This window comes from Opisthocomus hoazin, chromosome 27 (genome assembly GCF_030867145.1).
Source record: "Opisthocomus hoazin isolate bOpiHoa1 chromosome 27, bOpiHoa1.hap1, whole genome shotgun sequence".
Lineage (NCBI taxonomy): Eukaryota > Metazoa > Chordata > Aves > Opisthocomiformes > Opisthocomidae > Opisthocomus > Opisthocomus hoazin.
The window spans coordinates 6001494-6015460 of record NC_134440.1 but is presented as its reverse complement, the minus strand read 5'-3'; the positions used below and the strand labels follow the sequence as shown (position 1 = coordinate 6015460).

General features: G+C 54.9%; 1 protein-coding gene across 1 annotated transcript in view; it reads left to right on the top strand.

Moving 5' to 3' along the window:
• ADAMTS10 (ADAM metallopeptidase with thrombospondin type 1 motif 10) overlaps positions 1 to 13967 on the top strand; it is a 58401-nt gene that overhangs the window by 28977 nt on the left and 15457 nt on the right. The window contains exons 8-15 of the mRNA XM_075444302.1: positions 927 to 970; positions 2172 to 2277; positions 2445 to 2591; positions 4377 to 4518; positions 7854 to 7961; positions 11161 to 11306; positions 12049 to 12112; positions 12959 to 13061. Of these exons, the coding sequence (XP_075300417.1) occupies positions 927 to 970; positions 2172 to 2277; positions 2445 to 2591; positions 4377 to 4518; positions 7854 to 7961; positions 11161 to 11306; positions 12049 to 12112; positions 12959 to 13061 (860 nt within the window). The remainder of the gene's footprint in view (positions 1 to 926; positions 971 to 2171; positions 2278 to 2444; positions 2592 to 4376; positions 4519 to 7853; positions 7962 to 11160; positions 11307 to 12048; positions 12113 to 12958; positions 13062 to 13967) is intronic.

Sequence of the window (13967 nt, the reverse complement as noted above, 5' to 3'; positions counted from 1 at the left end):
CCCCCTCTTGCGGAGTGGAAGAGAGTCATAAAATGAAAGCGCTGGGAACGGGAGCCTCCATGCAGGAGCCGGTTTCGTTGGCACCACGTGCCGCTCCCCTGCTCTGGTTTCTGCAGGAGCCCTGCACAGCCTGGTGCTGAGCTTGTGAGCTGACAGCCCGCGGGCACCAGGGAGGAGCGAGCGAAAGGCCCCTCGGCCCCAGCTTTTCACCCTCTCGCGGCTGCAGCATCTGCTTTTCCTTCCCTCCTGCCACACGTGTGGGACACAAACGCCAGCTCCGAGTTCTTCAGCCTCCCACCAGATGTTTGAGCTAACCTGAAGCGACACTCCGGGCCAGCTGTGCCGGGCTTGGACAGCACCAGCGTATCCAGCACCGTCTCTAATAAATTCCCCATCTCCCGATAATATCTTGCTGAGCTGGGGGCTTTTTTCTCTTTCAGGGATGTGTCAAACCAGAGCTTCTGAAGGGTTTAACAGTATTCGCTCAAAACAAAACAACAAATGTTTTTCACTCACTTGGTTTCCTGCCGGGGGATGAAAGGTTTGGACACTTCCAGGGAGCGCCAGGGGCCAAAGGGACAGGAGCCGTCACCAGGAGCATGTTAACCCATCGTGTGCTGTCAGCTTGCTTCCTCCCCACTCTCATCCCCAAAACTCTGACCCCACTCAGCTCTGCCCCATAGTTACAGGACAGGAGCTATCGTTAAAAATCCACAGTGAGTCTCAGCGTGAGGAAAGTGAGCGTTGTACGGTGCGGATCAGAGGTGTCTTACCTGTTGCAGTTGATGCTTTCCATTCCAGAAGTGTTGCATGAGCCGTGGGCTGGTTTGAAGTGGCTTGGATGTGAAAATGCATAAAATGGAGATGCGTTATTTGGAGCCACCGAAATCGGAAGTGTTGTTAACACTGCCTTCCCTTCTTCGCAGATATGACATTTGCATCTACAAGAACAAACCGTGCGGCACCCTGGGTAGGTAGGATTTCGCTGCCTCAGCAGCACTTCTCACCAGCACACGCGTCTTCAGGAGCATGGCGAGGGTGGGCTGTGCCATCCCCCTTTCCTAGGGAGCAGGCCGAGGGGAAGCGCTCGCCCAACGCTACTGCGAGCACTGGCAGCAGAACCAGGAACAGGCCAGTGGTTTCCAGCCTGCTTGACTGTGTAGCCTCCTTACTTCTGTAAACACCAAAAGCAGCAACCCAGATACGGATGGGCTCTGGAACGCTTCTCCATTATATCCCTGGGTCAGGTCCAGCCCGATGATTAAGAATCGCTCACATCTAGGGCTGGTCCATAGCCTGCTGGAGTATTCCTGGCTTAGCAGAGAGAAATAAGACTTTTTTTGTGATGACTGTAAAGGGAGTTCTTTATTTAAACTGCTAGATGCAGACAGACCCTGCAGCTCTCTCTGGCTGTAGCTCGTAATTTGTCTTGCACTGGTCTAGAATAAGCAGTCAGAGAAGGATTACTGCTCCGAATCACTGCAGCTGAGAAGAAAGAGTTGGTGGATCTCCAGCCTGATGCAGCTGCAGACGAGGTGCTTGGGATTCATTGCCGTAACAGGGGCTGTTCCTTCCCTGGCCCGGTGCAGCGGGCACAGCCTGTGGTGGTGGGACAGTGGGCAGAGGGTTGGAGGAATCTGCTGCCATGATTCGAGGGGGATTTCTGCATGATCTGGCCTTCCATTGGAGTCAGGCTGGATTCCTGATCATGGTGGGTGTCAACCAGAGCTAAGCATGGATGGTCAGCTTGGATCCTGGCTTACTCAGTTGTCCAGGCTGCCCTGGGCAAGTTCGGATGCCCAGGTGCTGGTGCAGCTGATCGCAGGTTTCCCCACCAGCAGTGCCAGTGTTATGACAAGGACTGCTCCCCCTGTGTACACAGTCCAGGGTCTGGATATGACATTCAGAGGGTTTTGACCCATTCTTAGCATTTCTGAGCCTGTCATTGTTAATTTAGTGGACAGAGCTGAGTGACCATGTGCCCACAGCCCAGAAGAAGCATGGGTCCATCCCAAAGCCCAGTGCAAGGTGAGAAGAAACTTGTTATTGACAGCAGGCTGTGCTCAGTGTTAGTGAGGGTGAAGCACATCAGTTAGTCCCTAGATACCACCCAGGTCCCCTACAGGTGCTTTGTGCTGACCCTGTGTGACAGCTCTGTCTGGCTTCCCTAGGTCTTGCACCCGTTGGTGGGATGTGCGAACGAGAACGAAGCTGCAGCATCAACGAGGACATTGGCCTGGCCACAGCCTTCACCATCGCCCACGAGATCGGCCACACGTGAGTACTGTGTCGGGAAGAGTGCCTGGGAATGGCCATCACAGGGAAGGGCTCCTGTTGGTTTGTTCCTGCCAACAGGAGCTCAGAAATCCTTCCTGCACATGATCCAGCTGTGTCGAAAATGCAGCAGCTGATCATCTGTCTGTTGCCTTGGTGATGCTGTCTAGGTTTGGCATGAATCATGATGGGGTCGGCAACAGCTGTGGCTCCCGTGGGCAAGAAACGGCCAAGCTCATGGCTGCTCACATCACCATGAAGACCAACCCGTTTGTATGGTCCACATGCAGCAGGGATTACATCACCAGCTTCCTGGAGTAAGGAATCCACCTCACCTTGCCATTCCTTCTACCTCGCAACCAGTACACGCCTCCAACCTCTCAGTCACTTGTGAGGCGCGGGTAAAGCCAAAGAAAAGCCCCCAAAGCACACAGCCCATGCACCTTCTGTCTTGTCTCCCAGCACCTCATCCTATCCCAAGAGGCATGTGCTTTCCTTTCTTCCTTTAGACTTTCCTGTGGTTTGCTTGCCTGCTGAAGATACTAACCCCATTTATCTCGCAGCTATGAGACCTTAATTTAGGTTCCTGTTCCCCACTTCTAGAAACTTCACAAAGAAATCAATAGTTTCTGGAGGCATTTGGATGTTTCTGAAGTTCAGCCAGGAATTGCAGAGAAGGGTTGGTGTGGAAGGAGGATCTGGAGACAGGACTGAGTCTGTGTGGTGTAGGCAGCTTCTCCAGACACTAAGGAGGAGAGTTTTCAGGTGTGAACAGGCAACATAGGAGAAAGGTTTTTGGTTTTTTTCCAAAGCATCTTTAGGGTTCAGGAGAAGGGTTTTAGGCTCCTAAGTCCCAGAGTTTCGATATCGTACCCTTGCCTGAGTCATGCTTCTGCAGCCTGAAGGAGCTTCTCATCCAGGGTTCAGGCAGTCCCCAGGGCTTCTTATCACAAAACGAGCAGTCAGGAGCAATGTTGGTGAGGTTTTTGGTAGGATATGGGCACTACCTAGCTGAGGGACTGGGTAGGACTTGAGTCATGATTGGAAGAAGCAAGTGTGTGGGATCACTGTGGAGGGAAGTCTCCAGGGAGTCTGAATGCCGGATCTCTGCCGGTGATGCTGCCGTTGTAACACTGCGAGAGGAGCAGCAAAGGCAAACCTCCCCGAGGGGCTGCCGCCTGCCCCACTGTCCCGCAAAGCCTGGCCAAACCGCAGGGCTCATCACCACATCCCACATCTGGCAGCTCACGTTTGGCCACAGCAAAACCTGTCCCTCTCGCTCGATCCCTGGACGTGCAGCGCAGCAAGGCACGTGGCACGGAGGGTGCTGCGAAAGCGCTGTGATGGAGGCTGCCTTGTCCTCAGGTAACCCCAAGGTCTCGACGGGGATGCGTGGAGGACGGCAAGTTCGTGTCAGTCCTCTCCGTGGTTCATGCTGGCCACCCCTGCCTGAGCGCAGCCCCAGTAGCCTCCGTCGGGACGGGGCCCTGCTGTGTGCAAGAGCCTGGGTTTTGGGGCTGGAAGAGTGGTGACAGGGGCCTTGATTTAGGGAGAGCTCAGAGAGCAGCAAGGAAGGGGGAAGGAAAGGCGTGTTTCTTGCAAAATTTGGATGCTTCTACAAAGCTGTGGCATGCAGAAAGACGGGCTTGGAGAACAGGGACCCTCCGCGCTTGGTACCTCTGGTTGCTCTCAGCTGGGGCTCTGCAGCCGTGGGGTGGGAGGGCAGCCCCTCCGCCTGCCCACCGTCCACGCGAGGGTCCTGGCGCATGCCTGCCTGCACGCTGCCACACGCTGTCTGCTGGCCCTGGAACCCGCTGGGACAGCCGGGGCTGGCAATAGCCTGCAAAACCCTGAGATTAAACTTCTAAAGTTACTTAGGAACCAGCATGTGCTTCCCAACCCTAAGGGCTCAGATAGAAAGACTGCAGAGGACTTGCTCGGCAGGATTTTTGCCCAGAGGAGGCCAGCAGAGTCATCTCCCAAAAAGCCAAGCATGTGAGAGCTCAGCCCCGTGCAGAGCCAGGAATGCCTGCTGCTGGTCCTCCACCGTGAAACTCTCCTACAAGCCTTTCTGAGCTCTGATTCCTCTCTCTTCTTTCCAGCTCCGGGATGGGATTATGCCTGAACAATGCTCCTCCCAAGCAAGACTTCATCTACCCCACGGTGGCTCCAGGACAGGCCTACGATGCAGACGAGCAGTGCCGTTTCCAGTACGGAGTTAAATCTCGCCAGTGTAAATACGGGGTAGAGAGCCTTCCTGCTTTACTATCGGTTCCCAGGGGGTGGAGAATGGGGTCTACAACGGCAAAGGGCCGTGGGGCCATTCCTCTTCTGCCCACATTGCTTTGCTGTCCTGCTTCAAACAAAGGGCACTAGCATGTTCCCTGTGAGCTTTTTGCCTTGCTTCCCTGTGAGAGGCTGGAGGAGGTTGTTTCCCACGGCAAAGGTTGAGCCCAGCTCAGTTTCGGTCAGATCAGTCCCAAGGGAAGAGATCTCTTGCCTCTGCCTGATACCTTGGCTACTGCTGGTCCCCAAGGGTTGCAGCTGAAAGCCAAGCTGCAGTCCCCTCATCTGGACACCCTTCTCAGCAGGGCTTTGTACACAGACATCTTTTTTGTAATCCTTACTAGAAGTCATTATGCTGCTCGCACAAACTTAGGAGGAGAAACGTCTTCCAGGTGAGGTGGATCGATGTTCTGTAGGTATGTCTGAGGGACAGCTGCCCACCTAAGCCACCCTGCCATCACACTGCCACCCCCTGATCTTTGAATCCGGGAAACCACTGAAAGGAAAGGCTGTTTCAGGAGAAAAGCCTTCCTGGATCTTAGCCTGACATTTTGCTGTTCTCGATGTACTGGATATTGCCAGCTATCTGAGCATAGTGGCGAGGGCAAGCACTGAAGGGTTAATGGAACTCCTTAACAAATCCACTTCCCTCTAGAGAACACAGAGGAAGCCAGCAGTGAGATACGCAGGGAGCTGTGTTGTCTGATGGACACACGTTATGTGTACCCGCCCCAGACCAAGCCCTGGAAAGCTGTGAAGGAGGAATCAGATCAGGGTTTAGTTTCTCTTGCGACCATGTAAATACGAGCTGAAAGCTGCCGTTGAAGTGACCCGATGTGAACTAGCTCATCGCTCTGAGTGTTCATCTGTTTATTATGGTTGAACACTAAACGACCTCCTGGTAGTCTCACCAGCTCAGCTTAGGGAACAAAGGGCAAAGTTTGTGCTCCTCCTCATCTGAGCAAGAGGCAGTGAAATGGAAACTTTCCACGTTTACATGCCTGTTTCCCAGCTAATTTTTAACTTGGGCAGACGCTTCCTGTGTATATACGCAGGTCACAAAAGCACAAGATGTCCTTGTGATGACCCTTCTAGCCCAGCCTGTCGTGCGTGCCGTTTGGGAGAAACCCAAAGGGCGTAAGGGCTCAAGTGCGTGCAGATAGATCTGGGTGAAACGTGTACGTCCACCCATCCTGTGCCCCATATAAACAAACTCCAGGGTGACGGCAGCATCCCTTCCTCCATGCCAGTACAGAGCGGGTGATTAATAGGTGTAATGAGGACAGAGCGAAGCAGACGTCACTGGTTGGAGCTGGGAAGTCCTCTCCCTTGGTGACACAGAGAGAAGAGGCCATACAGGAGCTCCTGCTTCCCGGTAGTCATGCTGGCTCTGCAAGAGCAGTATGGAGGGCTAGGTGCCTTTTGAAGATGGGAGAGACTTTCTCCTGCCACCAGTTAAAGACAGCTGCAGCTGAGCTTTAGCAAAGGAGTTGGGAACCAAAATCCTTTTGCATCTCAGAGCTGTGGTCCTTGGCGCAGACTCCGCAGTATTTTCCTTTGCCGGCTTGCCCTGTGGCACCCTGCTATCACAATCCCGGGCACAGGAGGGAGGCGGAGAAATCCCGAGCTCATCTTTTTGCCCCTCTTGGTACCAGCACAGAGGATTCCCAGTCGTTGAGTCAGTTTGTCCTGCGGGGATATCGGTTACTGTTTAGAGCCCAGCCCTTGGCGGGCGGAGGAATGCCTTGCTGGAAGGCTGAGCCGAGCCCGAGGCGTGATGAACAGGCTGCTACCTGACTGGAGGCAGGCGGCCCACGGGAGCTGCCTTGTAGGTCACGCTGCCGTGGGGCAGGCAGGAGGCCAGGCAGTCGCTGTGCCGGCACCGGAGCGTGCAGCGCAGAGCACGCCGGGTCCTTCAGCCCGTGCCGCGGCGTTGGTGTGCACCGACAGTGGCACCGGCGTGTGCTGGGAGCACGTTAGCAGCAGCCGTGGCTGTTCAGGCTCTGCCCTCACATCTCAAGACAGTTTCCTTCGTTGACGATGTGAACCTGTTTCGTACTTTGAAGTATAACCGAAGTCACGGCAAGCTGCTCTCTGAAAAGCAGCAAGCTTTCCGTAGGCTTGTTTCAGTAGGAATAGGAGCAGGATGGTGACCTGGCAGGAAGCTCAGCTCTGGATTTTAGGTGTTGCTTTGCAGTTTGCAGATGTTGAAGTCCAGCCTGGTTGATTTAGCATCAGAGCAGGTTTAAAAGACCTGGACTTTGTGATTTAGCAGCTGTGACAACTTTGCAGAGTGTCTGTCATGGACCTAGCTTCTGCGTGGGTTCCGGAACAGCCAAGGGAAGCTTTTTTTTTTACTGGCACACTTGAGAGATCAGGATAGGCTGAAGCTCAGGATCTGCAGCTTAGGAAACCTGCTGGAAAGAGGTCTGGAGTCCTCAGCCCGGTATCACTCAGTGGACCCAACTGCACCTGGCAGAGACAGAGGGCAGAGCTGCCCATTTCTGGAGCCGCTTAAGGGCTAGCTCAGTATCTAGCATTATTTTGATTGTTCTGAAAATGGCTCTAAATCATCCAGAGGAGTCTTCTCTTTAGGACTGTTAGGGTGGCTGGAGATTGCCAGTACCCAGGATAGTCACACTATGACCTGCAGTGCATCCCGGTAGCAGGAGATGACGGATGTGCCATGCTGATGCTCCCGGGGAGTCCCAGCTTTCCGCAGAGGCAGATCCGGACCCACATGGTGTAGGGATGTTCATGGAAGGTGCTGGGAAAGAGCCCTTGTGCTCAGCCTCCACTGCACAGACCCAAAAAAAAGAACATCCCTCAGCCCTGGGGAGAGGGGTCAGGTGGAGCAGAGCAGGATTAGCTTGGGACTCACCGGGATGTCCAAGGCGATGTGTCTTCAGTGGCACAAAGATCAGGTTTGGCTGCGTGGGCTGGCTGGGGAGCTGGCTCTAGTACCTGAGCTCAGTGGAAACTCCAAATCCAGAGAACCCCAGCCCCAGGAGAAGTGCTGAGGCTTAGTCCAGAGAAGGGGATGAGCTGTCAATGGGCTTGAGGTGACTGCAGCTGGCAACACCTTGCAAGATTTGATCTCATTTCCCCACCCCACCATGCTAAAAGCACTCCTGTCCCTGTGTCCCAGCCCAGCTGGTGCTTCTCAAGCGCACCGGCATGCTGCTGCCCCAGCCTCGCAGCCTCTAGCACAAGCGAATCCTAATCTCAGCTTTGTTTCTTTGTCTCTTTCTTCCTCCCTCCCCCTCTCTCCCCCAAAATCTCTCTCTTTCCAGGAAGTCTGCAGTGAGTTATGGTGTCTGAGTAAAAGCAACCGCTGCATAACCAACAGCATCCCTGCTGCCGAGGGGACCATATGCCAAACCAACACCATTGAAAAGGGGGTAAGGAAGCCCAGGGCACCGTAGCGAGTTGCCAGTGAGTGGCTGAATCCCTCTTCCAGCGATAACCGGGATTATTGTTTGCGTTGGTGAGTGTGGAGTTGATTTAAGAGCACCTACCAGTCAGTCCTCCCCTGCCTCCCAGAGCCTGGAGCCACCACCACCCTCCCCGCCGGCACAGAGGGAGGCTGGGATGTGCCAAGGAACCCATAATCACCCCCAAGTGCAGATCGTCTTGCAGATTGCTGGAAATGCAGAATATGAAGTCCCCGCTCCAGCAAGCTTCTTGCTCTCACCTAGGAGGCACAGGAAGTTGACCTCAAGCAATGCCGTGTGCTTTAGATGAACATCTTGTTCTCAAGTCTGCTGAGGTCTCCTGGCGGTCCTGAAAAAAGTGATTTTTGTCCCAGTTTCCCCAGCAGTGACAATGGGTTTGCAACAAGCTTTCAGAGGAACTTGTGAAAATCTGCCTTGCAAGGCTAGATGTGATGAAACCGCGGTTTTTCAGACTCAGCTGAGAGAGGAGGGTAGGATTTTTCATGGCGATATATTTTGAAAGTGAATTTTGACTTGATAGTACATATCATTTCGTTCCCTACATCTCGTACACGCATTTGTGCCAGTATAAAGCGAGTCTGTAGCACTGTTAAAACAAAGTGCCTTTGCAAGCTGAATAATAACCGGGACAATGGAGAATCAAGGCTGGGCCATTCTCTGTTCAGTGGCCACGTGGTTTTCCACTAGAGGAAAAATAATTCCCAAGAAATTCAAGAATAATTTCAAAACCTTAAGAAGCTGGAGAAGCTGATGTGCAGGAAAGAGGATGGCTTTGACAAATGCATTATTCTTTTCAATGAGTTGCTTTAGTTCTGCTGGAAATTAGATCAAAAAGGAGTAGAGAGCTTCTGGGGCTGCGCATCCCTGCTGCTGGAGATTCACTGTGTAGAATGGCAACTTTTTTCTACTAGTCATCCTTTTTTACCAGCTTTTCCTACTTTTAGATATCTCTTCCCCCCACCCCCTCCCCTTACTAGTTTGTTTAAGCAGGGTTCTTCAAAAGTCCTAAGAGAAGTGAAGTGCCAAGCACTCAGCCCCCAGGACTCACAGGAGCTATTCCCAGTGAAGATGCTGACTCAGTTTGAACCCCCGGTTACCTTCCTCTGCTTCTGTTCATCCCTTTGCATCAATTCGTGCACCAGAAGTGATTTGATGTTGTGTGAAAGAAGATGCACCTTTGTATTAAGTTTCTGTGCCTTCAGCAGCTGGAGCTGCTGGCTCCGGCCAGGTGAGCCCCCAGACCTCAACCCTCGGCTGGAGCAACTCTCTGAGCTCTGCCCTGGCTGCTCCCTTTCCACCTGGGGAGAGCAGAGAGAAGGATTAGGGAGCAGAAGCTATTTAAGGTATGCAAGATTAAAGGAGAGATAGGGTGAGTTTCTATGTTCGTCACCCAACTGGGGAAGCAGTGGAGGGTGAAGACGGAGCCACTCTCTGTTAAACGGTGGCTGTGCCCACATCCCAGACCTCTGGTTGTTTCCTCCTCCCAGGTTCTCTGTCTGGTGGTTGTTTTTTTTTTTCCAAACTGATCACCTGTGGTTGTTATGGCTTCACCTGGTATAGTCCCAAGAACCCACAGTGGGTGACTTCAGACCTGGACCTGGTGGTAGTTTCTGCTGCCTTAGGAGTGCCCCTGGCAGCCCGACAGTGGGTTCACTGTCCTGCTGGCTCCTTCCCTGCCTGTTTTGGTTTTCTATTCTTTTTTTTTTAATTTTCATTAATCAAGCACTGGTTGCACACATTATGGTCAGTGCACCCTGTGAGGATGCCTTTCATTACGCGTTCTCCCTCCCCACATGCCCCCACCTCATACCTGGTCTCAGCCGGCACATAGCCGTGCTTGCTGCAGGAGAGCGAGCCAGGGTCTGCTCCTGGCAGCCAGGATGCAAGGGCAGAGCCCGTCACCGCTGCTCTCAGGAGCCCTGAGTGCATGGGGGGTTTGCAGGGGTTGGGCAGGCTCCTGGGCCCTGCCTGCAGAAGCAGCAGCCCCAGTTCCTCCAGTCTGGAGCATCAGTAGGGACAGCAGAAAGGCTGTGCCTGCAGCGCATCTCCTCTGCATGGGCTCGCACCTTTGGAAGGGCGTTGGTGTGCAAGGGGGTCACTAGCTGAGTGTCCTGGGAGGCCATGGTTCATTTTTCCCTGCTGGCTGTGCTGCCCTTGGAGAGCCTGGCTCAGAAGGAGCTGGGAGAGGCCTTGCCAGGAGCTCCAGGGTGGGTTATCAGCCCCTGGAAGGAGCACACAGCGGTTTCTTCCTTCCTGGGATTATCTCGGCCCCTGAGGCATGGTGTCTGGCACCGTGCCCAGGGAACGGCAGCGGGTCTGGCAGTGTCCCGCTCCTTGCATCACTGTTGACTCCAGGGGGTGCAGGACGCTTTCCAGGTCCAAGGGAAATATTTCAGAAGTAAGTTTCCATGAGCATCTGTCACCCAATGGGATGGGCACAGGCAGATTCTATAATGATCCTCAGCAGAACAATAACACAACAACGTTGTTATTACAGTCAAAACTTTATTTTAACTTGGACCCTTTGCAGATCGGGTCATTTTAATACGTTAACTACAGCTTGAGCTTCCAGTACCCATGCAAAGCTCACTCCGTCCTGGGAAGGAGCAGATGACAGCGGAGGTGTCCGTGCCCCACAAGGATCCTGGCCCTGCTGCCCAGCAGCTGCAGCTCTGGTCCAAGTCCCACCTGGGACTCACTGCTGCGTGCTTTTGTAGGCAGTGAGGTGTGTGCTTTTACGTATCTCTGTCCTCAATGTGTGTCACCCAGATTGACCCACGTGCCCAGGACCCCTTTAGAGGAGAAGTGGGGATGTGACCGACTTGCCCGTGGCTGCCTTCCCCACAGGATGCTGCGCTGGGGGTTGGGAATGGGGGCACTGGTCCCAGCATCCATGTGAACCCCAAGTACTCAGTGTGCGCAAACGGTGACAGTGTGACTCGGAGGAGAGGGTGCCCCAGAGAGAAGGGAATGCCATCTGAAATGGAGAACTTGGCTCTGAGGCCAGCACAGCTCCGAGCTCAGATTTCATGGGATCAAACCAGATCCCAGCCTTGAACTGGGATGCTGTGTCCGATGGAAGCTGGGGAGTGCTGGGAGGAAAAAAATGTGTGCTCAGGGTGTTTAAAGCTCTGTCTTTCTGCAGTGGTGCTACAAGAGGGAGTGTGTGCCTTTCGGCACCCGACCGGAGGGCGTGGATGGTGCCTGGGGATCCTGGTCGTCCTGGGGAGAGTGTAGCAGGACATGCGGTGGAGGTGTATCGTCATCCATTCGCCAGTGTGACAGCCCGCGGTAGGTGGACATGTGCGTGCCTGTGTCAGCGTGGCCCTGCCTTGTCCTGGCTGCACAGCATCGCTGTTCGGGTCGGTGGGGAAGGCAGCAGCCAGGTGTCTGTGCAGCTCTGTGCTCGGACCCCAGGAGGGTCTTGGCTCCGGCATGCAAATCCCATCTCCTGCTTTCACAGCACCTAGGTGCTCTTGCTTTGGTGCTGAGTCTGCAGCCACAGACCTAAAGCCACTTGTGCAGCTCCACTGTGAGCTTGCAGCTGAGGTCTGCTGGGGGACTGCCCTGCTGCAACAGCCCCTCCGGGCAGGATCCGTCCTTGCAGCAGAGCAGGACTGGGAAAAGCCTTGGTGCTCTGGCAAACTCGCTGCCCTGTGCTGGCTCTCCCTTCTCCCATAAACACTTACAAATATCTGCAGGGTGGGTGTTGGGAGGATGGGGCCAGACTCTGTTCAGTGGTGCCCAGCGACAGGACAAGGGGCAATGGGCACAAACAGAAGCAGAGGAAGCTCCAGCTGAACATGAGGAAGAACTTCTTCCCTCTGAGGGTGACGGAGCCCTGGCCCAGGCTGCCCAGGGAGGCTGTGGAGTCTCCTTCTCTGGAGATATTCCAGCCCCGCCTGGCTGCGGTGCTGTGCAGCCTGCTCTGGGTGACCCTGCTTGGGCAGGGGGTTGGGCTGGGTGACCCACAGAGGGCCCTGCCAACCCCCTGATATTCTGTGATTCTGTCATCTCGTTCCTGGTTTGGCAGGCCCACGATCGGAGGAAAGTACTGCCTGGGAGAGCGGAAGCGGTACCGGTCCTGCAACACCGACGTGAGTACTGCCGGCCTCGGGGAGAGGAGCAGTGGTGGGCTAGCAGGGCTTTGTCGGTGGGGCAAGGATGAGCCCTCTCCACACGGATGTGGGGTGTTTGTGCGGCCGTGGGACCCACGGGACGAGGCGGCTGGGTGGGGACGAGCTGCGCTGTGCCGACAGCAACCCGGCAATGGGGAGAGCCGAGCAGGACGATGCACGCCTGCACCGGCTGCGAGCTGGCTCGGAGGGCGGGTGGGCGGTACGTACCTGCGGGGCTTCAGCACCAAAAAGGGGCCCGAAAAGATAACGAGGTGAAGGAGGCGAGATCAGAGGCTTCCAGCACAGACACGACAGCGATTGCCTCCTGCACACTGCGAGTGCAGGCCTGGTGGGTGAGAGCAGCTCACGAAATGCGGTGTAGCGCTCTGCCTCCCAGGGCTGAGGGTTAAACCTCGAGAGGAGCAGAGAAACAACCGTGCTTCAGGAAAGCTCGATGAAGCTTTGGACCTGGGAAATGGTAACTTTAACATCAACAGGCTGGTAGTGAGGAAAATAGGTGGCTCCCCATTGCTTCCCCTGGGCTTTGCACCTAGCTTTTAAAGGATTGCTCGAAAGAGCAAGCGCTGCATCTGCAGACAGACTAGCTGGGGCCCAAGGGCTCAGGCTGCTAGTCTGCACATAATGTCTAGATTTGCAGGAAGGGTGATCCTGCCATGCTGTAGCAACATCCAGTTGTCAGGGCTGGTGTCCATCTCCTCGAAGGGCTGGTGCTGGTCGCAGCTGGGAGCCCTGTAGCAGCTCCTGCCCTCCTAGCAGAGAAGGCAGGTCCCACCAACGCGCTGATTGCTGGCTGTGTGGCCACAGGACTGCCCGCCAGGCTCCCAGGACTTCCGAGAGCTGCAGTGTGCCGAATTCGATAACGTCCCCTTCCGAGGGAAGTACTACACCTGGAAGACGTACCGTGGAGGTGAGTACCAGGGCTGGGCTGAGCATCCCTGGGCTTGGGCAGATCTGGAGCAGGGCCGTGCAGCGCTTTGCTCTCCCCCACTCTCTGCAGGGACAGGTCTCGTGGTCTGAGTGGTCCGGTGGGCAGTTAGTCACCATCTCTGCTAGCCCAGGTCCCGCAGGCTGCCCACTCTGTGTTCCTGGGGCGTGCTGCCTGCCCCTCGCATGACTACGGATCGGCATCCCTCCAGGCAGCTGCCCCCGGCACTGGCCTACGGCCGTCCTGCCATGCTCCCCATCCTGGGTCACTTACCCCTGTGCCATTGCCCTTTAACTTCATTGCTCTGCCAGAAACAATTCCAGCAGCACTGGAGCTGTTTAGCTTCTTTCCTCAGGTCTGTTTCCTTAACTGCTGAGGGAGCAAAGAGGACGACAGACAAGAGAAGGGAGTTGTTAGTGTCTGGTACCTGGTGGGGAGAAAACAAGACGGCCCTCCCTGTGCAGGCAGGTAAAGCTTCCAGCTCCTGCATGAGTGGAAGGGATAGGTTGAACGGGGCTCTGAGCATCCTGGTCTAGTTGAAGATGTCCCTGCTCAGTGCAGGGCGTTGGGCTAGATGACCTCTAAAGGTCCCTTCCAACCCAAAGCATGATTCTACAGGATGCGAACTGGTGGATCCTCCAAAGAGCAGCGCTCCCCTCTTCCCGGGCTCAGTCCTCCTGTGTCCTGCAGAAGTGTCTAGCGAGCAGAGGGGGCGGGAAGAGGCCTTTGTGGCAGATATCTCTTAATAATGAGAAAGAACAGCGCGTCTCCTTCATGTAGTTAATGAACTTGACTGGGGAAATCCTTCGCAGCTGTGTAAATAAGCACGCTTCCCAGCGGGGCTCCTGCAGCTGGAGCAGATGTGCTGAGGCTGCAGGGGATGGATCA